The sequence below is a fragment of the Phocoena sinus genome, chromosome 2, assembly GCF_008692025.1.
Source record: "Phocoena sinus isolate mPhoSin1 chromosome 2, mPhoSin1.pri, whole genome shotgun sequence".
Classification (NCBI taxonomy): Eukaryota; Metazoa; Chordata; class Mammalia; order Artiodactyla; family Phocoenidae; genus Phocoena; species Phocoena sinus.
This window is the reverse complement of record NC_045764.1, coordinates 68,013,833-68,037,481: the sequence shown is the minus strand read 5'-3', so window position 1 is coordinate 68,037,481 and position 23,649 is coordinate 68,013,833. Positions and strand designations below refer to the sequence as shown.

At 40.9% G+C, this 23,649-nt stretch overlaps 1 protein-coding gene across 5 annotated transcripts in view; it reads left to right on the top strand.

Moving 5' to 3' along the window:
* IQCH (IQ motif containing H) overlaps positions 1 to 23,649 on the top strand; it is a 213,853-nt gene that overhangs the window by 130,280 nt on the left and 59,924 nt on the right. For 3 of the 5 annotated variants that reach the window (XM_032623390.1, XM_032623389.1, XM_032623392.1), the window contains exon 8: positions 10,943 to 11,134. The exons of 1 other annotated variant lie outside the window; for it this stretch is intronic. In XM_032623390.1, the coding sequence (XP_032479281.1) occupies positions 10,943 to 11,134 (192 nt within the window). Of the gene's footprint in view, positions 1 to 6,271; positions 6,545 to 10,942; positions 11,135 to 23,649 lie in introns of all 5 variants that reach the window. One more of the 5 variants, XM_032623387.1, reaches the window with a different exon arrangement.

Below are 23,649 nucleotides of genomic sequence, written 5' to 3'. Positions count from 1 at the left end.
TTCTTAATTTTGTGTGGAGAACACCGAGGCACAGAAAGGCTGGGCCTGCCTGTGGTCACAAAGCTAGTTAAGGACAGAATCTAGACCAGGGCCCCTGTTTTCTGATTTCCACACTGGTATTCCTTGTTATTCCATGGGGTTTTTGTCCCTCAGGGGAATTTGGTCTTATTTACCATATCACATGGTTCATAATGAACAAGGTTCAGATTTTTTTTTAACTTTTTTAGAACTGATTCTTGAATGGAACGAATTCTGAGTTGAATCTCATCCCTAGAGAAGAACTTCTGGGAGATTCATAGAACCATGGGGCACGTTCTAGAATAAGGTAGTGCAAGAAATGGCTTGAAATGAATTTCTCTATATTTTAACAAGAATTTAAGCTTTCCATGGTAAACAATCAACATTTTAATACCTAATGGAGGACTTCCCTGGTGGCGCAGTGGTTAAGAATCCACCTGCCAATGCAGAGGGCACAGGTTCAATCCCTGGTCTGGGAAGATTCCACATGCCTCAGAGCAAGTAAGCCTGTGCACCACAACTACTGAGCCTGCACTCTAGAGCCCGCAAGCCACAACTACTGAGCCCGTGTGCCACAACTACTGAAGCCCATGTGCCTAGAGCCCGTGCTCCACAACAAGAGAAGCGACCACAATGAGAAGCCCACACACCACAACGAAGAGTAGCCCCTGCTTGACGCAGCTAGAGAAAGCCTGCATGCAACAATGAAGACCCAATGCAGCCATAAATAAATAAATAAATAAATAACCTAATGGACTATGCACTTTTTTTTTTTTTTTTTTTTTTTTTTTTGCGGTACGCGGGCCTCTCACTGTTGTGGCCTCTCCCGTTGCGGAGCACAGACTCCGGACGCACAGGCTCAGCGGCCATGGCTCACGGGCCCAGCCGCTCCGCGGCATGTGGGATCTTCCCGGACCGGGGCACAAACCCGCGTCCCCTGCATCGGCAGGCGGACTCTCAACCACTGCGCCACCAGGGAAGCCCTGGACTATGCACTTTTGAGGAGACTGTTTAATATAATCTAAAGGTCTGAATTTGCTGGTGAAGATAGCTCTCTTCATTCGTAAGTGAGATGCACCAAAGTCAACTCTCTATCTATTGTCAAAGAAACTGATTGCATGGTTCATGTAGGAAGTATCTATGTGTTGAGTTACTACCTATTAACACTTCAGATGCACGATGACCTGACCAAAGGAAAAAAAATCCTGCCAGGGCTGGGGAGGGATGCTACAGCATTTCTACTTTGCTGGTACACTCAGTGAATTTTACTCTCTTCTACCAAAATGAAGATTTTATTTTTTCATAACTAGATACCTCGATATTCCCATAAAAGCTCTCCGCCTAGTTCTGTTTCATTGGCACCACTTGGCTATGGAAGAGGAAACAAGTGCAGGATCAGGACAAGCAAGAGAAAAGACAGGAGACAGGGCTTCCCTAGTGTCACAGTGGTTAAGAATCCACCTGCCAATGCAGGGGACATGGGTTCGAGCGCTGGTCCGGGAAGATCCACATGCCATGAAGCAACTAAGCCCATGCGCCACAACTACTGAGCCTGCGCTCTAGAGCCTGAGAGTCACAACTACTGAAGCCCACGTGCCACTACTACTGAAGCCCGCGCACCTAGAGCCCGTGCTCCGCAACAAGAGAAGCCATCACAATGAGAATCCCACGCACCACAACGAAGAGTATCCCCCACTAGACGCAACTAGAGAAGGTCCGCGCGCAGCAACGAAGACCCAAAGCAGCCATAAATTAATTAATTAAATCTTAAAAAAAAAAAAAAGAAAGCAGACAAATCATCACCACTTACTTATAATCTTAGAAACTCCCCAATATCCTCCACCAGTGCAAGGATTGCTTTGGTGCTTCCTAGCTATTCCCTGGCCTCAATGTCAGAGTTACTGTGGATATTGGGAAGCAAGGAACTATCGTTAGCGTGTGGTTAATTTCCTGATTTTCTCCAGCCAGAAACTGGAGCTAAGGCCTGGTAGCTGCTAATAAACAGTTTCTGCATATCTGAAATGCCAATATACATTGAAGAGGCATGGAATGGGGAAGGGGCACTAGATTTGGGAAAAGGAAAGTGAGTAAACAGCTAACATTTATCAAATGCTTAGCATACATTTTCTCATTTGATACTTAGAACACAGCAGCAAGACAGAAATTATCAATTTCCTTCTTTGGCTAAGGAAACCAACACTCATCTTCTAATCCCAAGTTACTGGTGGGGACAGAGTATGAAGCCAAATCTGTCTGACCCCAGAATCCTATTCTGATCTGGAATGACAGCCTTGCTCCTGGATGACCTTGTGGCCTTGGGCAAGCCCCTTTACCTCTCTGGTCCTCTGTTATTCATCTGTAAAATGAGGTGATGGATTGATTAGATCATTTCAAAGTCCTTTCCAGCTCTGCAGTCGTATTACCTGAGAAGTGAATCCTCACCGTCCACTCTTCACCTTCTAAGAGGAGATAGGCAGTTGGTACTAACAGATGCACGGGGTTACATTCATAGTGTAGGTTTGCATCTCTGTGAATAGAAATAATTAGGAAATATTTTTAAGTACTTAATACTTCTCATAGTTTAAGTTTAAACTATTTGAGTAATTAATCACTCATAGGCAATCACCTCTCTAAAATACAAAAAGTAAACTCTTACTTTCAAATCATTTCCCGCTCGTGTTTAGTTATGGCTTTATTTCTTTTTAATGGGTTTGAGAGATTGCATCAGTGCTGACTTTCTTTCAAATGCATGGCCTTGAGGAGATTTTTTTAAAGTGTGCCAAAAATCTGTTTGTACATCTCTCCAAGTTACTCTACAATGTTTGAATTTGTAATGGTGAAAATGCTGTTATAAAGTCGTCGTGTATGTCTATTTTTGAACATTTTAATGTTTATGAAGACATCCTAAGCAACTACCTTTTGTCTCAGGTGAAAAAAAAAATTAGTGGTGATGAATTAAATGTAGCTATAATGTTATGGAATTAGGAACATTTTAGATTTTTGTCATCTGTGTTAATCCACAGCCTGGATCTGATGATACTGATTTTCTCTAAATGGTCACACAAGACCTGCAGTCAGTAATGTGTCCTCTGCCATCACTTACATTCAAATCTTTATTAAACACACGTTGAACACAATACTGTGGTACCATCTTCCCTGAAGAATAAGGCATGCCCAGAGATGACATAACAGAGTTGGGTAGAATACTTGCCAAGAGAGATAAACAACCCTAGAGCAGACAGAAATCCATTCCAGCCGGAAATGTGCAACTTTAACGTTAGGTTCTATTGCTGCATCTACCAGCCCCTCATCACACTTCATAAAACTACCAGACCTCACTACTCAATCTGTAAAGTGGGAGAAATCATGGCATCTATGGCATGAGAACTGTGCTAATACTGAATTTGAATCCTGCCTCTGCTATTTACCAGCTGTGTGACTATGGGCAAATCACCTGAGCCTCAGTTTCTTCGTCTCCAAAACAGGGACTGTTAATTGGTACAGTGTTGTATGGATCAAAGGAAAGAGTACTTTTTTTTTTTTTTTGTGGTACGCGGGCCTCTCACTGTTGTGGCCTCTCCCGCTGCAGAGCACAGGCTCCGGACGTGCAGGCTCAGCGGCCATGGCTCACAGGCCCAGCCACTCTGCGGCATGTGGGATCTTCCCGGACTGGGGAGCGAACCCGTGTCCCCTGCATCGGCAGGCGGACTCTCAACCACTGCGCCACCAGGGAAGCCCGAAAGAGTACTTAACATGAGAGGACTGCCCCCTTTGAAACGTTCTTCTAGGTACCCTGAAAAGCCTACCACATACTTTGCAACTCAAGTCACCAGTTCTACAAGACACATCATTTTTTCACATTTCCTCATTGGAATAATTTGTAGGGAAAGGAAAGGAGTGAACTAAACAAGGGGGATAAACAGTGATCAATTAGATGGGAAACACAAACTCACGAGTTGCTGTCACCAGCCATTGTCTAATGGAACACAGGATTTCCTAGAGCTGCATTCTCAGAAGCAGGTTTTTGAAAATGGATTTAAATTAAGAAAAGGCATATTGCCTAGACCTAAAGAGCTTAGAATATAACACTTGCTCTGAAGGAAGGGTTCAACAGGGTAAATCATAAAATCCTCTTCTCAGAGGAGGTTTTTATTTTGTCTTTTGGCGGGGGGGGGGGGGGGGGGGGGGGAGGCGGAATATACATACCATAAAATTTACCATTTAAATCATTTTAAGTGTACAGTTCAATGAAATCAGGTACATTCACAGTGTTGTGCAATCATCATATCATCCATTTTCAAAACTTTTTCAACATCCCAAGCAGAAACTCTGTACTCATTAAACAGTATGTCCAGAAGAGCTTTGGTTTTAAAGGGAACGTTGTATCACAGCTGGAAGGACCCTAGAGATTTCTAGTTCAAACCCCTCATTTGAATGTGGGGAACCAAGGCTCAGAAAGATAGAGTTTTCTAAATCAACTTGCAAGTTACAAATTCAGACAGGACTAAAATCCAGGGGTTCTCCTCAGTTGGTTTCTCTTATACTCAGCAGTCATACCCTCCAACAGTTTGCAGACTGGTGCAGCAGATACCCCTCAAAATAGTGGCTCGGAATTTCTCCACACTTCAATGCCATGTTGAGTAGATAATTTTGACTAAAACCAGGAGAGAAGGTGCTAGTGTACAAAATCCCTTGAACTCCATTAAGACTCTCACGTCTTGCATGATATTATTTGCATGACATTTTAATGACTTTATTTTTTTTAAGTTTTCTCCATAATAATATTGATAATTACTACCATTGATCGAATATCAACTCAATGCCATGCATTATAACAGGTGTTAAACATTTATGATCTTATTTTATCCTTAGAGGAACCCATCAAATGGGTATTTTTATTCCCTTTTAGAAGATGGAAAAACTTAGTCTCAAGGAGTCTAAGTCATTTGCCCAAGTTCGGGTTGTTTATAACGGATAGAGCTGGATTCAAAGACAGAACCATTTGACTCCGAGGCCCCATCACTTTCTCGTGTGCCATGATGCTCTCTTCTCTAAAGGAAATGAGCACAATCTTGGGTTCCCATATTCCAGCCTAGGCTATGGCCATCCTCACCTGCTAAAATCCTACCCATCCTTCAAAACTTACCTCAACCCCAACCTCTTTCATAACAATAATACAAGCTCACATTCATTAAGTGCTTATATCCAAGGCCCTATTATAAGTGCTTTACATGTATTATCTCATTTAATACTCATAGCATCCTTATGAGATGGATACTACTATTATATACATTTTACAGATGAGGAAACTGAGGCCCAAGAAGAATGAGTAATTTGCCTTTTCAGCTTTCCCCACTAGCACGTGGCCTCTGCCTCCCTCCTCCCTGCCTCCAAGACCCTCTGTAGCTCTTTATGGCCCTTCTCTGCCTTGTATTAGTTATGCATTAATGGTACTCATCTGTGTCCCCACTCCTTGAGCGCAGAGATATGCTTGTATTAGTTTTGCTGTGTGTTGACCATCTGGCTCCATCCTCTGCCCCTTATTAGACATGCTGGAATTATTTATTTAATTGAATGAGACAGTCACATGTATTGCTGAGCTGGGTCTAAGTACTCAAAAATAAAAAGAGTTTTCCATTGGAAAAGAAATTTGAGTCTCACTGAAATTCTCAAATATTTTCCATTCGTGAATCCTTTCTGGAGTGTTGGCTAAGAACCATGATGATCATCATAACAATACATAGTCTCTGAAATGGAATTTTTGGTAGAACTTTGGGAAGAGAGCATCAAGTCAAGTGCCTTTTTCCTACTGAATCATTTAAAGGGTTGCCAGAATAGGAGTCCTGAACAGTGAAGAATACTATGGGGTTTTCTCCTTCATTTTTTTGCATTGATTTTCCAGACGCTTTAGTGTTAAACCATGCCAGAAGTGTTGCAGAGATGAATCACTATTATCCAAAGGCCACCAGCCTCTTTTCCTTCTGACAGAAGGATAATTCCACGTGGGTCAAATAAATACAGATGCGTAGTAATTAGTTCTATTCCCAGTGAGCCTATTTCCAACACACTAAAGACGTGAGCGATTATGGAACCTCACCCCAACAGCTTTTATCAATTTAAACTGCTAAACAACGGGATAGTTCATAATCCAGCCTGTTATTAATAATGCATTTATTGTGCGTAACATTATAAATTAGGTGTGTGGACCAGAAAAAGAACACCTTTTAACAAGAATAATATGATCTCCCCCCAGAAGCAGCATATGTGCCTGGCCACTCACCTGATGTACAGTCCCAAGGCAATCAAAAGAATAAAAAATCTCATCCAAGGAAAAGAAGCCTACATTGTCAGCGGGCTCCTCCACAGAGATGATTTAGCTGTGGCGGATATGTTAGACGTACCCATCCTGGGCCCAGAGCCTGAACTAGCTCATGTCTATAGTACCAAGTCTGGAAGTAAACGGGTCTTTGAAAGCGCCAATGTGCCAGTCCCTCCTGGAATATATGACGTCTATAGTCACCAGCAGGTATGCAGGGTGGACAGGCGAGGCTCTGTTTAAATATTTCACATTCTCTTGACCTTACGGGAACTTTAGGTCTTCTGGTGTCAGCCCTGCCCAATGAAGAATATTGTGGAATACTTGAGTTGAGTTGATGGGATCTACTTTAGGCCTTCATGTTTCAAAGTGTCTTCCTAGGGGCCTTATAGAAATTGTTGTAATTCCCAAAGTATTTATTCATTTGGATTAAGGAACTGAAGGCCCTATTCATATACTAATCTGCTATCAATATTTATTGACTTAACATGGATTAATTCATCAACATATTAGTTAGCAGGACCCTAAGAAATGTGAGTCAATTTTGGCTAAAAGGAGCAGGTTTAGAAAGCTCCAGGGAGTGAGCCCTTTCTGCCAAGTCATGTTGCAAAGGGCATGTGGCAGAGGGCTGCAGATATCTGTGGCTCTGTAAAAAAAAAAAAAAAAATCCTAGCTCCTCAGGAAGTGGCCATATAGGAAGGAGGGGGGAAAATTCCAGAAAGGGGAAGTAAAATGGCTCTAGGAGGAAAACTATCTGCTTCTGGGTTTTGCCTTGGTCCGAGTCTATGGCTATGCATTCTTCCAGCAGATAGTTAGGGCCCTAACTATTTGGAGAACTATTATATAATATTAGTCACTACAAATGTAGCCACTAGAGAACTAGAAATTAGCCACTTTGAGTTAGCTCTGGCAGGTGTTCTCCCATTTAACTGCTTTTTTTTTTCACAATAAAGAAAATAAAGGACAAATGGCTGTTAACATTTCCTAACCTCTGTTTCAATACATCTCTTAAACATTACTCTGAGCCAATCACAAGTGATTCCCGGCAGCCACTTCTAGGGAAACTAAAGAACTGTACACAGTGAGGATGTTTGTAAGGGACAGTATTTAGGGATCACGCTTCTTCTCTCAGTTGCCTGATCCTGATGCTCTGCACCTCATAGCCGCTGAGCCCCCAAATCAAGCTTTTCAACAAATCATACTTTTCAGAGACTAATTTGAAAATTTAGCTTATTAAATTGCCCCAAAAGTGTTTCAGTCTTGCTAGATAGAGTGTTCTTGGGCAATACATGGGCTCATGAAGGAAGTTCCTCTTAAAGATGGCAGCGTCTAGAAAAGGCACAGGCAATCTTAATAGGATTAAAAGAGAGGGGCTCTTCCTAACCTGGCATGTCCCTTCCATTGTCATTAACCTCCACTGGAATTTGAAGGTAACAGAGTGGATTGCTTAACTCTGCTTCCCTGTAGAATACAAGTGAAATGCATTTTTAAATGATACAATTTCATACATGTATATTAAACAATCTTCAAAGCCTTAAACTTAAAATATGTGCAATATTTATACTGAGTGAGTCCTGCTTTTGTCCCCATTGATGAGAACTCAGGCTGTCTTTGCTATGAAATATTTTAGAACTTTATATGTTAATTGTGGTTAAAGATGCAGGAACATTTAATGCAGTAAAGCCTCCCCCTAATACTGATATTCAGAAGTAGGATAAAAACCTCTCCTCGTAGACAAATTGGATTTGAAGGATGTCATTTCACCTATGGCATGTGCAAATTGTATCACAATAAACTAAGTTATAACTAAGGTCCATGCTATCTGTTTGGAAAATGTATCTCTAAGGTCAACAAGAATTGAAGTACTCCACTGAGATTTTTCCACATAGTGCCTATCTGAACATGTCAGCGTTTTGAATTTGCAGATGGTAATGAATCAATAACACTGAGTTTTTACCGAGGTGCATCATAAACTTAAAGCTGGTGAAAGAAAGCTGTGATTATCTTAATTTAGGTTAATAAATATTCCTGGCTATCAGCTGGATTTTAGCAGTAGACATTTTTCTACTTCTGCCCTACACCAGTATAAAATGTATGGCAATTAAAAAATATATTACATCTTTTGAACAGAGAGATTCAAATAGAAAATGATAAATGTTGGGCAATAGCATAAAGTCATTGGTTTATGATTAAGTAATTTATTTAAAAAATCCAACTTGAGCACAGTGAGCATTTCCTGTTTTGTTCCATAAAGTAACCGTGCACGTTCTCTTTCTGGCATGGGTTCCATATGAAATATTGACAGCTTTGGTTAAATAATCAAAAATGGTGACGCTATTTTAAAGCACTGTTCAATTTTCACTTAAAGATAGCGCATAATTCTTTCCAGTGGTGCAGTCTTTACAATACTATTGATCCTTTTCATTACTGTACGGGATTCATCAACAGGCACCCACTTATAGGATTCTCAGAAGCAACAAACAATAGGATTTAGAAGAAACAGATAATAATTCTGTTAGTAGTTGAAACTTCCAAATATACAATACATCCAAACATACAATGAAAAAGGCTGTGCCAGAACAACTTTCCTTACACTGGCAAAAGAATTTTATTGGATATTAACAGTCCAAAGACCATTTCTACTTCTGCAATGTATGACCGTAATACAACAAATAGAATCTAACTTCTCAACACAACAGTAGAGAAAGAAGGGATGTAACCTTGGAAGGCACATTTAAAAAACCTTCCTAGGCTATGCTCATAGCCATATGGTGTGTAGACCAGAGTACTTGTCATTTGAACACCCAAATTATCCACAGACACTACTTGATAATTAGGGAGCTAAGACAATTTCATTTTCACCCTAATTGAATACCCCATGGTTGCATGGGGCTTCCAGGGATCCCAAGTATGCCTGTTTTGGTATCACTTCTACACTGCTGCATAGTGTAACATCCCCCAGGAAGATTTGCTGGAAAGACACAACTCAAGAGAACAGACTGTGCCTTTAATCAAAATAATTTTAATCTTCCAGCTCCAGATTTCAACAGAAATATAATCTCGAGTTCTTTCACACTCTTTAGTTTTAAAAAATCCATTTGGTGAACAAAAACTTATCAAAGGTGAAGAGAATAATGCTGCAGAGGCCTCCTTAAGCACAGAGCATGGCCAAGAACAACATGGGGTAGGCTCAGGAGAGAGAACGCTTGGTATTGTTTTTTCTGTGCATTATAGACTGGAAAGTCAGATGAGAAGACCAAACAAAAAAATCATTTTGTGATCTAATGAGTTATTTTTCACCAAGGCTCTACTAGAACAAGATTACTTATAATTAAGTAAGTAATATAACAAAAGTCTATAGACTTTTGTCTGATTCAAACTTATCCCAAATGGCTTGTTGACTGTTTGGAAAGTTGCTTCTCTTGCTCCTCACTTCCTTCTCCACCTCACCCTTCTCCTCCACCTCTCTGCAGGTTGAGATGGGCAGCACAGTGGAGAAGAAATGGGCTTAGGTATTGGACTCAGAGCAGCCTGGGTGGAGTCTCTGCTCTGCCACTCAATGCTGTGTGATCATGGGCAAGTTATTTAAATTAGCTGAGTCTCAGTTATTTATACATAAAGCGGAATTAATAATGATGCCTACCTCATAGGTTTTTATGAGTGTTATGTGAAAAAACTTGGAATTCCCTGGAGGTCCACTGGTTAGGACTCCATGCTCTCACTGCCAAGAGCCCGGGTTCAATCCCTGATCAGGGAACTAAGATCCCACATCCTACAAGACACGCGGCGCAGCCAAAAAAAAAAAGAGAGAGAGAGAAAGAAAAGAAAACTCATGTAAAGAGCTTAGCCAAAGGCCTAGATCCTACTGAGAGTTCAATGATGTTAGATATTATCATCATTATTATTACTATGATATTAGAGCTTGAACTTCTATCCCTGAAACATTTATGTGACTGAGCCCAGTTCTTGAGGGAATAGTTTCAAATAAGATGTAGGATAGGTGTGTATTCCAAGAAAGTTGCTTTCATGAGTGTTTTATCTCCTTTATGTGTCTTGTACCTACAATACACATAATACACTTTGTCAACTGACCGGCCAAATGTATGTATTTCACGTACACTAACGAGGAAAACATTAAATGCTTTATAGACAAGAACATTTAAAAGCTCAGCAAAGCTCCAAACAGTTAAAGTTTTTGGGACTATAACTTTTTACAACCTTGAAACTATAAAAAAAAATTGAAGAATAAGTAAGCACATAATTCCCTGAAAAAGGAAGAAAACAGTATCAAGATTCAATTACAGATATTCACAGGTTTTTTCCTTTTGCCTTTAAAAGCCAGCAAATGATAATTTCTCATAAATAAGATTATACTTTTAAACATGTCTTTAGTCCCACTGGTGAGTGGTTTATTCACACCATATACATATATATATACACACACATACATGTATCACATAAAACTTCTTCTAATCTGTCTTAATAACTAGAAGAAAACCGAATGAACAGACTGTTTGAAATAAAGACACATGAGAAGTACCACAACTAAGTTAACACAATAAGAAGGAATCCAGGAAACTAAATGTTGCTGTGTCTTTGGCCCCACAGATAACAGAACAGGTGAGTCAGCTGGTCATTGATCACCTGGAAATCCAACGCTGGCTCTTTAAAATGGACTATGAGTTTGGAGGAAATGGGACTGCATTTTGTGACATTCCATCCCACCTAAAGTGCTACAAATGGGTCCTAAAGGAGAGTCACAGATACAGCCGTGAAGACTGGAGCAAGAAATGGGCACAAGTGAGTGTTCGATGGTAACTTAAACCCGAAGTGTCTGTGAACAGATAGGAGATAAAGCAAAAGGCTCTGCTAGAAGATAAGGCACTTTCTTCTAGACTCAGCTGCGTTACCTACCAGCAGTGAGACCTTAGGCAAGTTTTTTACTTTCTTTGGCCTTAGTTCTTATATACAAAGTGAATGAGGTTGATTAGGTTATTTTAAATGTTCCTTCTTGGAGCCCTAAAAGTCCTCAAATTGATTATGATAATTAGGAAGTAATCTTTTTACCATATTCAAATAACATTAAAAATCTAATCATTTGCTGTAAGTGGGTCTTGATCATATGCTTCTAACAAGTGTTGTTATTAAGCTAGTTGTATTTTATTATGAGAGAGAAGTTCTATTAGTGAATGCTTGTCACCTGGAAGCTAATGTATAATAGCATTCTGTCAGCAGTCATATGTTTTTGAAGACAATTCAAGGAAATTTATGTAACTGCTGGTGCCTGTGAGATGTTGAGAAAATAATACATTCCAGCAAGAAACTCTCCCGGCAAGAACTGAATAGGTAAAAACTCTTAGCATATGAGTGACGTGTACAGATTTTCCCACACATATTGATGGAAGGATGAATTGTACAACTTCTTAGTCTGTTTCAAACTTGCTTAATAATTAGTTTTATATGGCCTCATATATGAATTATCCCCACCATTCTAAAAGTTGCATCATTTTGCATCCAGAGACCTCGACTTGCCTGGCTTCTCTTAATCCCAGTCTCTGTTTTGGCTGAGCTACTGGTGAAAGCATAACTGATGAGGAAAATTCAGACGCAGTTTCCCTTAACTGATTCCTTCCCCACCGATGTCTGTAGTAGTGGGCTCTGCAGTGATTTGCATCTGCTTTGAGCATCCCACTATACGAGTATACGAATCAAGACACAAGTGATAGAAAGGGAGGGGCACGCAAGAGAGAACCCCATTATTCTTGTGAAAGTGAAATGACGAATAAATCTAGAAGATAGTCAGAAGGGAGAGTTCCCTTTTACAAATGTTACTGTTCTCCTTATAATCTATTCCGGGCTTTTCTTCCCCCTTCATCAGTGAATGGACTAAATGCAGTACTTGTCATGGCCAGCTTTTTACATATTATTTAAAGGATACCAAAATGAATTACTCTTCTAGAAAAAAATAAAACAGGGAAAATGTATTTAATTTTGAGGCCCATAGAGGTTTCTCTTGTGTTCTCCTTGGACTAGATTTTGTTTCATCTTATATAAAAAAAAATTTTAAGCAAAACTGTTGAGATTAAACCATGAAAAGTATGACTTTTTTAATCTAAAAGACTGAAATGTTAATGTACAAGTATTTGCTGTCTCAATATTTCAAACCAATTTTCATAAAATTCTCCTGACACTAGACTATGATAAATTTGAAATGTTTGACTTTAAGTTTTAAAAATATTTAAAATATTAGCATTTGGCTGAATTGCATTTAGAAACCTGAATATATATTATTTAATTTCAATTATTTTAAACAATACCATTTTAAATTGTCACCAAGTACATTTGGCATTATTGTTAATGTTGTGAAATGTGACACTTTTGAATAATTAATAATCTGTCTAAATCTTTTTTTTAACTTAACAAGGGAAAAATCATTATTATGAAATCTTTTTACACTCTGAGACCTGTGCTTGGCCAGGGTGTGGTTAGAAGCCAAAAATAAAAATAAAAAATAAAGTAGTTCCGAAGAGCTTTTTTTTTTTTTTTTTTTTTGTGGGAGACTTTTGACATTCTTTTGCCTTCAAAGTGAAATTGCATTCAGAGTGGAAGTGAACCGCAATTTCCACTGAGTGTAGCTATTGAAAATTTAGGATTAGAATTATCTTTTGTTCCAGAAGACCGTCATAATGGTGCACATTTAGACATCAAAACATTACTTTATGAGCACAGGCATGTTTTAATGTCCTATTACAGTTTGTAGACCTGTTTCTTTTGATAATGAAGATGTTGTGTCATCAAGCCTAGCCTGGCACATACAAAACATATGCTGGCAGGTTATTAAAAATTTCAGCTTCTTGATGAAAGACTATCCTGCAGGCTAAAAGTCCAGAGGAAGACTCCATTCTGGGAGAATTATTAGAAATGAGAATATGACTGTAAGCACTAAACTATGTTAGTACTTACAAATAGCATTATTTGCATAGCAGTTTATGACATGATACCATGATTTTTCTCATTGGTATGTTGTAGGCAACAGATTAAAAACAGTGCTGTTTATGGGAGTCTGAACTGTTTTGAGAGGCTCTTACATCTTATGTAAATATTGGTTTTAGATGTAGGCATGATTCAGTGTAGACTCAAGGATCTAATATAAAGATCATCTTTTTTTCTACCTATCTAATTGAGAACGAGAGTTATTTGGTTGCAGTTGAGACTTGAAACAAAGTCATAGAATCAACAAATGCTAAAACACTGAAGTCACATTTAAAAAACCAGTGTTGACATGTAGGTGATTTTAGGAAAAGCAGAATGTTACATGATGGCCACAATGGAAACAGCACAACTCTCATTTTTTTCATGATGGCTTGGTACCAACCTTACTCTCTTCATCCTACCAGCTAACAAAACCTACTTCCGCCAACAGGTTCCAGTAAACTCACTCACTTAAGTACTCAATGCTTGTTAAGGTTCAATGAATCTACACATGTGTGCTGCTCCAAAGACCCCACTCCCCAGTCGGGGGGATTTCATTTAGTAGGAATAAAGGCTTAAGCAAAGACACACCTGTAGGGGAAAAACCTTCCTGGATACTCTCACCTAAGACAGTGTAGGGAGACCCAGGTAGACATCTGTTGTGGTACTAGTCCTTCTTGTGCCTTTTTCTTTCTTTCTTTTTTTAAAGGGTAAAATTTCCCTCCCTTGCTCCTAGAAGATTGGCTTGGTGGTACTGAGGCCTGGTGACACTGCTTTAGAAGAGTAGTTGCCAGAATACTGGCCTAGATGTGAGATTTAGCATTTTGTTGACCCATGAATACACTATAAGGTCTTGACATTTCTCCATATTTCTTAATAATAATAATAGAATTGTACCATTGCATATTTGATCCACGGTTGGTTGATGTGGAACCCGCAGATACGGAGGGCAACTGTGCAATGCCATTTTATACATGGGACTTGAGGAGTCTTGGATTTGGGTATCCATGGGAGTCCTGGCATTTCAGTCCTTTATGTGAATTGACTCATTCAATCTCAGAAAAAAATGGAAGTTTTTACTCATTTACTTCCACACCACTTTGATACGGAAGGTATTGTCACTCTGTTTACCGATGGAGAAATTGATGCTTGGGAAGTGCAGTGACTTGCCCAAGTTCACACAGCTAGTAAATGATCCGCACCTAGTTTGGAACACACATCCACTCCTCCTGGCCCCATGCCCTTGCCACACTGAGCTGCATCCATTTAGAAAAGACCCGTTGTTTGAAAGCCTTAGAGTAGTGTTCTCCCTCAGGTCCCTGCCGTTGTGGCCTGCTGCCCTTGTGGCAGATTGTCTGCTTTCTACAGAGACTTGCGGGAAACACAAACGTCCCACAGCTATTGCTCTCAAATTTCTTCCCTTTCCTGTCTGAAAGGAGAGCTGCTGTCCTGTTGCCAGCAGGCTGAGATGTAAGAGGGCCATCGGTACACACACCTCATAGTTTCAGAGAAGAGGCCCTGTTGGGTCTGTAGGATTCGGCTTTGCAACCTAACTGCCTCACGTACCTACTTATGTGCATGGGTGAGGAGAGTGAGTTTTAGATATCACCCTTTGATCGTTCATGGAGGTGACAAATTTTCAATGCCTTTCTCAACTTAGTACACTAGCAAGATCATTTTAGTGAACCTGTAAAGTCTCACAGAGCTTAGAGTAAGTAGCCTATCTTCACAATCAGACACAGCATTAAAAATATAGTGAGTTTTTAAAACCCTGTTTTTTGGATAAGCAACCACATATTTTGTTTGTTTGTTTTTAGTCTCCTGTTCCAGATTGACATGTAAACTTCCTCTGAAGCAAAATGAGGTCTGGAATAGGCTAGTATGAAAAATTGAACATTCAGGATAAGTAGGAGGTGGCCTGGCTTCGTGGGTTCCACAGCCTAGGCGCACAGAGGTTACTCGGGGGGAGCCATGGGCAAGTCACTTCAGCTCTCCAGGTTTCTATCGCTTCAACTGTAAAGAGAAGTAATATTAGTACCTGTCTTCTGGGGAGGTAGTGAGAATTAAATGAGATAACCTTTGTGGGTTGGCTACCAATGTACTTAGCACATAAGACTTCAAGAAATGCTACTTGTTATTAATATTACCATAAAATTGCATTACAGTTAAGTTGTAGGTAATATTGAACAAGTACATACAATTTAATCTTTTTATGGTGATTCAGAAGGTCCTGTAGCATCTTGTAGGCTTCCAGAACATTGTTCTACGCATCAATTATCATTACATAGGATTGTGGCTATTGTGGATACAGAATGTTGACCAAGTTGTGCCTACGCAATGATTTACCCAGATAATACCTTTAAAAGAATAAACCTTGAAAGCAGCCTGGTTTCTTATAATTTGAAAACAGAAAATAATTCCAGTTATTTAAACTTCCTATATGTTGTATAAAGAGGCATTGACCTGATAAAGTAGAGATTTTTCTGACCACAAGATTGAGACCCGGTTGCTTCATTTTCCGGTTCCAGTTGGTGTCTTTTCTAATTAGTGTAGCAGCACGTCACCGCAATCATTGGAAAGTCTTAGTCATTTACATATTTTTCCTTATCTCTGAAAATGACTTAGAATGTTTTCTTCCAGTTCAGTGGTTGTTTTCATGAAGCTGCCAGGGTTGGGTGTGAGGTGCTTCTCTGTGCCTGAGGAAGATGACAGGAGAAGGAAAATTGCCTCCCCAAGTTAAATGAAAGCTGGGTCCCCCTTCTGAGGACCTATAATAATCAGCTATACAAGCTGTTGGTTTGTGTGTCCTATTGATTTAATATGCTTCTAATCAGTACATAAAGCTATGGGCCTGCAGTGTTAATTTTTCATATGCTTACAAAGTACCCTTTGATTTTCTGTCACACGTTAATTACAGCGTTTTGCCATTAAATAGGAAGCTTTGTGTAAACTAATTACTAGGTAATCATTGTCTACTGCAAGCATGCTGTTTGTACCTTTTATTTTATTCTAAAAATGCACAGATCTCACAGTCTGGAAACCCTCTACCTTCCAGCCATTAGCTCTCACTAATTCATAGCATTATTGTGGTGAGAGTATAGGAGTTGTAATTGTTGTGGTATCAGAGCTGTTAATTACCGGAGTAAACAGTTGAAATGGTGCCAAGGTCTATTGTACAAGGCAGAGAAAAGGAGGTTTAAATGTTACTCCCACCATCTGGGGACTAGGGGAGAGGCAAATGCTTGAGAACAGCAGTGAGGCGCTATCGCCTCAGCTCCAGGGTTGGCGGCCATATGGATCCGGAATATTTTGAATCAATTGAATTTAACTACCAGTTTTCGCTATAACAGCGTGGAAGGAAGGAATAAAGCAAAAGATGAGAGGAACAAGAATTGGTTATGTTTTCACATACAGGAAGTCCCCACTGGAGTTCTTTTGGAAATATCTGCTTCAAGCCACAGAGCAGGCACGGATATTTGGAACAGATTCAGAGTGGGTTTTACTCTCCTCTGCTGGCCACTGCGCCATTTGCTTCTGGTCGTCTGTCCTCCATGCCCCTCGGTGAGAGAGGGATGCCCTTGAGAAGACCCAGACTTTCGTGTAATTGTGCCAGAGCAAACAAAAAATCCTCACTTTTGGAATTCACCGATTTACTACCCTGGTATTTTAATAAGCATGGTCTGTAGAAAAAACAATACTAAATATATAATGCTATCACGTCCGCCTCAAGTATATACCTCTGTACACGTGGAAATATCAAAGAAGGTACAGACTCCGATTAAGAAAGGCAGATGCTTGCCCATTTATTTTGTATAAAATTAAAATATAAATCCTGCTGATAGTCTCCCATTTCAGTCGACAAATTCACCCCGCTCCCCACTATTTGAATGAAAAAGCAAGTCCAAAGGGCACATGTGTTTTCTTTTGCTTTTAATTTTCAACTAAAGAGCTTTTTCAGCATATGCAGTTTTCTCAACCAGCGATATTTCTCTAACTGGAAAGAAAGAAACCTATTGTCAATAATAATAATTATGGCCACTACCATTTATGGTTGATTTTTAAACTGCGTGGTTTCTGCTTTAAAATATTGTGTAATCTTTAAAACAGTCACATGTTTTTACTTGATGTCACTCATATTTAATATAATTGCCTTTAAACCCATTGTCCAACGTTAAAAATATCTTTTAAAAAATCCACCACTTGCTGCTGTAACTACTTTTTAATATCATTCCCAAAACATGAACATATTCTTCTTTTTTTAAACCACCCTGGATTATTTATTTTTAATTGTTCTTTTAGCAGATGTTGAAGTAATTCAGAGAACAGTGTAAACAACTCCTTTAAAGAGAGCGATCACAGACGACCACATACACCATGAACCAAGGGCAGTGTCTGTCCGGCTTTTATGGTGGCCGCTTTGGCCCACAGGAAAAATTTTTCCTGCTTTTGTGTATGTGCAAAGTTCAAGTAAGAATTTCAAGAAATGCTTAATCTTTATCTATTGAAACCCCCAGCATGCAGTGCGACAGGGTGAGCCTAGAAAGAAAATCATGGCCCCCTGTGGAGAGGGGAAAAAATAAACAGCAGTTGAAGAGCTGGAAAGCTGAAAGGGAATGAACCTCTCTAGCGTTTCTGGTCGGGGCGAAGCAGTTGTGCTGAGCTTTGGAATGGAGGCGCAACATATGTGCCTCAGTTGGACAAAATGCTTCTCGAGTCAAATCAACTGCTAGGCCTGCACGTTGGTGCAAGGTGGAGGCCTGGATAATGAGGGACAGACTTCTCGAGAAGCAGCGAGTGGATAATGCTACCTAAGTATGGAATTATATACCACATTTTCACCATTCTGTTTAATGAGAGCCGCCACCGCAGCGAATCACTTGCCACGCAGCCAAGATGGGCCATTAGCTATCAAGGGAAAATTGTCTTTGCCGCTTTCAGCAGATGGAGCAAATATTTTACAAAGCAATTTTACATACCAAAAGCATTTGTGTGCCTTGGTAATTTTGGCTGTTTTACATTATGTTACCTTCTACAGCAGCATAATTTGCCATCTCATCGAAGGCAAAGTTGGCATTTTTGATTTTTAAACTCTCAATTAACAATTAAACATGGAGTATTAAGGTAGTCCTTAAACTTTAAGTAGGTGTGGGAAGTAGTTTATGACTTGCTGGAGACATTTTCATTTTTTCTTCATCCACTCAGCCTATTTTTGCACTCTAAAGAGGGACGATTGCTAATGATTTTAATGGAAAGGAATGAGTGAAAACCTCACTACTGACTGCAGAATGAGAGCAACCAATGCATAGAGTGATCAGAGCCTTTGCTGACTTAAGCATCCAGCATGGATTGTGGATACACGGTTTGGCCCACCCCTCTGTATCAGTTTAAAATGTTTAATATTCAATAACAGAAAATCCAACTCAAAATGACTTTAAAAATAAAGAGAATTTTTAAAAATAAAAATAGAAAATAAGCAGAATTTATTATTATCAGCTAACTGAAAATCCAGAGATTGGCTCCGGCATCAGACAAGGCTTAACCCAGTGGCTCAGTATCACTAAGGACCCAGTTACTTTCCATCACTCCTCCGTACTGTGCATAATGTCTGCTCCATCCTAAGGCTGGTTGTCCCCAGGGTCGCCAGATGGCTGCCAGTGGCTCCTGGAGCTTGTCCTTAGTCAAGTAGCTCCTAGAGCTTGTCCCCGGTCAAGGTAATAGGAAGAGAGAACATCTCACCAGGCAGCATTCTCAGAAGAGCATAAAAGCTTCTTTCTCAGAAGGCCCCAGCAAGTGTTTCCTAACACTTGATTGGCCTAATTGGGTCATGTGCCCTTCCTGAACCAATCACTGTGGCCAGGGTATGGCTTTGCTAACCAGGGGCCCATCCCTGGAGCTGAGCGTGGAGTCACTCAATTCTTGCATAGCTAAGAATGGGGTAAGGACAGTTCCTGAAAGGAAGTTGGGTATATCATTACCTGGAACGAGGGGACAAAGATGCTAGGCAGCCAACAACAGATGTCCATTCTACCATTTGTCATAAATTTCACGGCACAGACTTAGCATCACATGTGGATGATCTAAATCTGACCCAGATGGACCATCAATGCCCACTGATAGCAGTTACAGACCCAGATCTCATCGCACTATGGCATACTGGTAGCAACTAGATTTGAATCCCAGTTTGCTACTTCATGGGTGTGTGACATGAAATGGAGATGATAATTACTACTTCAGAGACTGGCTTTGAGATAATAAATATAAAATCCCTGGCACAGACCTACCACATGGTAAGCTTTCAACAAGAGAGAGCTATTGTTTTACCTAAAAAATAACTGTAGTGGTAAAAAGTGTCCTGTGCAAGCAAAGTAACCTTCCTAAATTCACCCTCAAATTAGGAATCCCTCCCTTCTCTCCATCTCTGTGCCGCTAGCCTTTCAAATCCTGAGCACCTTTCATGAAACCCACACTTTCCCTTTGAAAGAGGCAGCAGGGGTGGTGGAAACCACTCACCCCAGAACCAGAGGCAGCCAGAGAGCTCCTGTGGTCTTGCTGTATGAGTGTAGAAGCGCCATCCCCTCTTCTGTTACACGAGGCATTTGTCTTAGATGTTCCAGATGGCCTCTTTCAACACTGACATTCTTGCTTAGTTTTTCAAGTGACTGTCTTGCCCCTTTTGTCCCTATTCCTCCATTTAGGGATATCAGAAGACTCTATAAAGCAGAATCATCTAGGTAGGTCCCTTGGTTTCTCTTTTGAACAACACCAATGTCTGATGTGAGAGATTGGAGGTGATTAGCCGAGAAGTTATTTTACTTAATTCACCACTGCCGATCCAGCAAAGAAGCTTCTGAAATAAAAGGAGTATTGGTGAGATTGATATTTAGAGCATCTAATTTGTATTCTTTCTTCCTCCTTGCTCATCCTCCCCAACACACACACACACACACACAAACACACACTCATACTCACACACACACACACACACTTAGAATTTACTTGGGAAAGTTACCTCTCTGGAGCTTGAAGTAACTTTAGTCATTGAGGGCACTATTAAATTGGATATGCTAGCAGCTTCCCCTGAGATATCCTGAATTTCTTTCAGTCAAATATCTCTTCCTTCAAATTTATACTTTCTTGATAGAAAAAAGAGAGAGAGCTGAGAGGCAAAGTCCATGCTTGATAGACAAGAATCTCTAGGATGCATTGGTCAGGCTGATGGAGGCCCTGCAGTTATCTTGGAACACTCCAAGGTCATGACTATCACTGATGCACTCTGAGGGGTAAATATGGATACTGGGTGACATGGCTATGCAGTGGCACAGATGCGGCTCAGGTTCCTCCTGGATGGGAATTGCTCTAGAGCTATTAGCTCCACAAAGGCCAGCAGCTAATGTGCATTGCCAGAGCCAGTGCAATCATAATGGAATGAAGATCTGGAACTGATTTTTTCAAGAAGTGAAGTGTATTTTTCTAACATTTGTTTATCACCCATGAGGTCTAAGCTTTCCTTTCCACACCTCCAGAGTTGTTAGCTCTAAATGATCTGCTCCATGTGGATGATAAACTCTCTGAAACACTAACCAGTAGTAGTCTATCACCTTGATGTGCCTCATTGAACTACTCATTTCATAAGTATGTAAGATAGAGAATCTGTGCCCCGGTTGCTGGCATGTAACAGATATTCTACACACACACACACACACACACACACACACACACACACACACACACACACTTTGCAAGGGTGAAAAGCAGTGGGGAAGAAGGCAAACTAGCAATGGTTCCCCCAATTCCGTTGTTTTCTGTCTTCAGTCACGTGTTGAAAATCACCCAATAACAGAATCTGACAACTCAGCCAGTGATCTTACACAAGCCTCCTCACTCCAGGGGCCTCTACTTGCCATTTGTAGAGCAGGGGAAATAATCCTGTGCTGGCCCACCTCAGAGTGTCGGTGTCAGGACCAAAGGAGATAATGAATGTGCGCCTGCTGTGACAAGAGGAAGTAGTTTATGAATACGGTTCTGATGATTCACAGGAATTTGGGGGTTTGCGTGGCACGGTTTTGTACATCTGTGTCTGTGTGCATCAACGTGTACTTAAGCTTACTCTGAACAGAATAAGCCCATATAGCTACAGATCTTCCGTTATCAGCATCTGCCCTTAAAGTTGTGGTAATTGTGTTTGAACTATGCAAAATGATAAACACTAGAGAACAGAAACTCCCCCCAAGCTGAGAAATTGCATCTGATGTCTCTTCATTGGAACTAAGGCCATTCTTAGTATAATCCTTCTATTTCCTATCAGATGCTTTCAAAATAAAGAAATAAATTGAACAGGTAATACCTCCCACCCCATTATTTCTCTGCATATCTTTTTCTTAGAGAGTTCCTCGTGGCCCCAAGCTGCCTCTGTGTGCCCCAGCATCCCCTATCGAATGTCACCCTGCAAGTGCCTTCGGCCCTGTACTTCTCATGATGGGACACAATTTCCACAGCAGACTTTCCTCTAGGAAATTTACCCCCTTGCTATGTCTTTGTACGCAGCACAAACGTTGTGGATCAAGGCAGAATGGCTGGCTTTGTAAGCAGAGGCAGTGAGGGCAGCCTGACACAGTGTCCAGATGCCTCTTGCAAGCTACAGCCTCACAAGTTAATTATTGGCCTTCATATAGCATGTTGCATCAGAGGCGACACTTCATAAATGTCATCTCATTTATCTTTCCAGTGCCCCTCAGAGGCTGGGAATCTCATAAAATCCACCCAGAAAGAATTGGTGCTTCTTAAGTAGTCATCCCCCCAGGTGGTCCCTGGGCAGCAAAGAAGCGGCCTGTTGCGAGGTTTCACATTTTCCCTTATTCTGTAACTTCAGCTCTTCGGGGCTGGGTCCCTGTGTTTATCACCGCCACGACTCAGTCCACAAATATTGAGTGTTCCCTGTGCTGAGCGCTGGGGAGCCTGACCTCAAAGCCACTGACCACGCCATTAAGGAGCCCCCGGGGGGCTGGAGAGCATGGGGAAAGGATACCCCACAGGGATGGCAGAGAAGGCTTCCTGGGGGAGGGATGACTGGAACTAACTCAGAGAGGGTGAGGAGCAGTCAGCTAGGTGAGGAAGTGGGGGAAGGAAGGCGGAGGAAAGACATTGAGCCAGGGCAGTTTGGGGCGAAAGCCAGAAAGGAGAGAAGTGAGGCTACATTAGGAATCAGAGGCCAGGTCAAAGAGGGCCTTTGTGTGTCGTACTGAGGAGTTTTGACTTAATCCTTAAACAGATAGAGATCTAGTTTCAAGACTTAGGTGGCAAAGCTTTCACACACTCCTTCATTATCTCACCTCCATCTCTAGTCTCCCCGCACCCCAACACATAAACACCCTTTCTCCTTAGTTCAGTTAGGCCTGACATTCTGTAATTTTTTTCCTCAATTTTTTTTTATTGTGGTAAAATACCCATAACATAAAATTTACCATCTTAACCACTTTTAAGTCTACAGTTCAAAGGTATTAAATACACTCATATGTTGTGCAACCATCACCACTGTCCATCTCCATAACTCTTTTCATCTTATAAAACTGAAACTGTACCCATCAAACACTAACTCCCCATTCCCCCTCCCCCTGACAACTACCATTCCACTGTCTGTCTCAGTGATTCTGACTACTCTAAGTACCTGTCATTTTCTGCGTGAATGAATGAATAAATGAATTACTTCTCTTGAACTGACCTGATGTGATAGCAGATAGCAGATCACTGGATAGATGGTTCAACACCTTTCAGAAACAGGGCAGAAAGGGCCCTTTAATCAGGGCAGAACAAAAAGGAAGTCTCCACTGTCCTTCCTGGTAGAGGGCCTGCCCTGCATGGGTTCCTTCCTTGACATTTAGTTTCCCAAGCAGGGTGGGAACCTACAGACGTGCTTCATCGTCCCAGCTTTGGGGCGCTGCATGAATCATAGACAATTGGTCTCTTTCGATAGAGTAGGATGGTTTTAACTGAAACAAGCGTCAAACAGAAAGAAAGATGGGTGAGGAGGACAGTGCTCAAAGAAGGAACCAAGAAGGGGGGTCCAGGTTGTTGGAACTGCGTGTTTTGTGTGCTTGTTTCTGGTTTAGATGCAGGGCCTTGGGGAGATGAGGTAATGTACAGTAAAGAGCAGAGAAGATGTAAACTGTGCAGGATACAAAGTGCTCGGGCTTTGACAGCAACTTCCCTGCCTATTAACTCCCAAGGTAGAGGCTCCTTGTGTAAGCTGGCTTCCCCAGCCCTTCTTCACGACCCCCAACTGTGCAGAGAGCCACCCTGAACAAGGGTGGGCGGCGGCACTCTCCCTTCCTCATGGCATTTTTGTT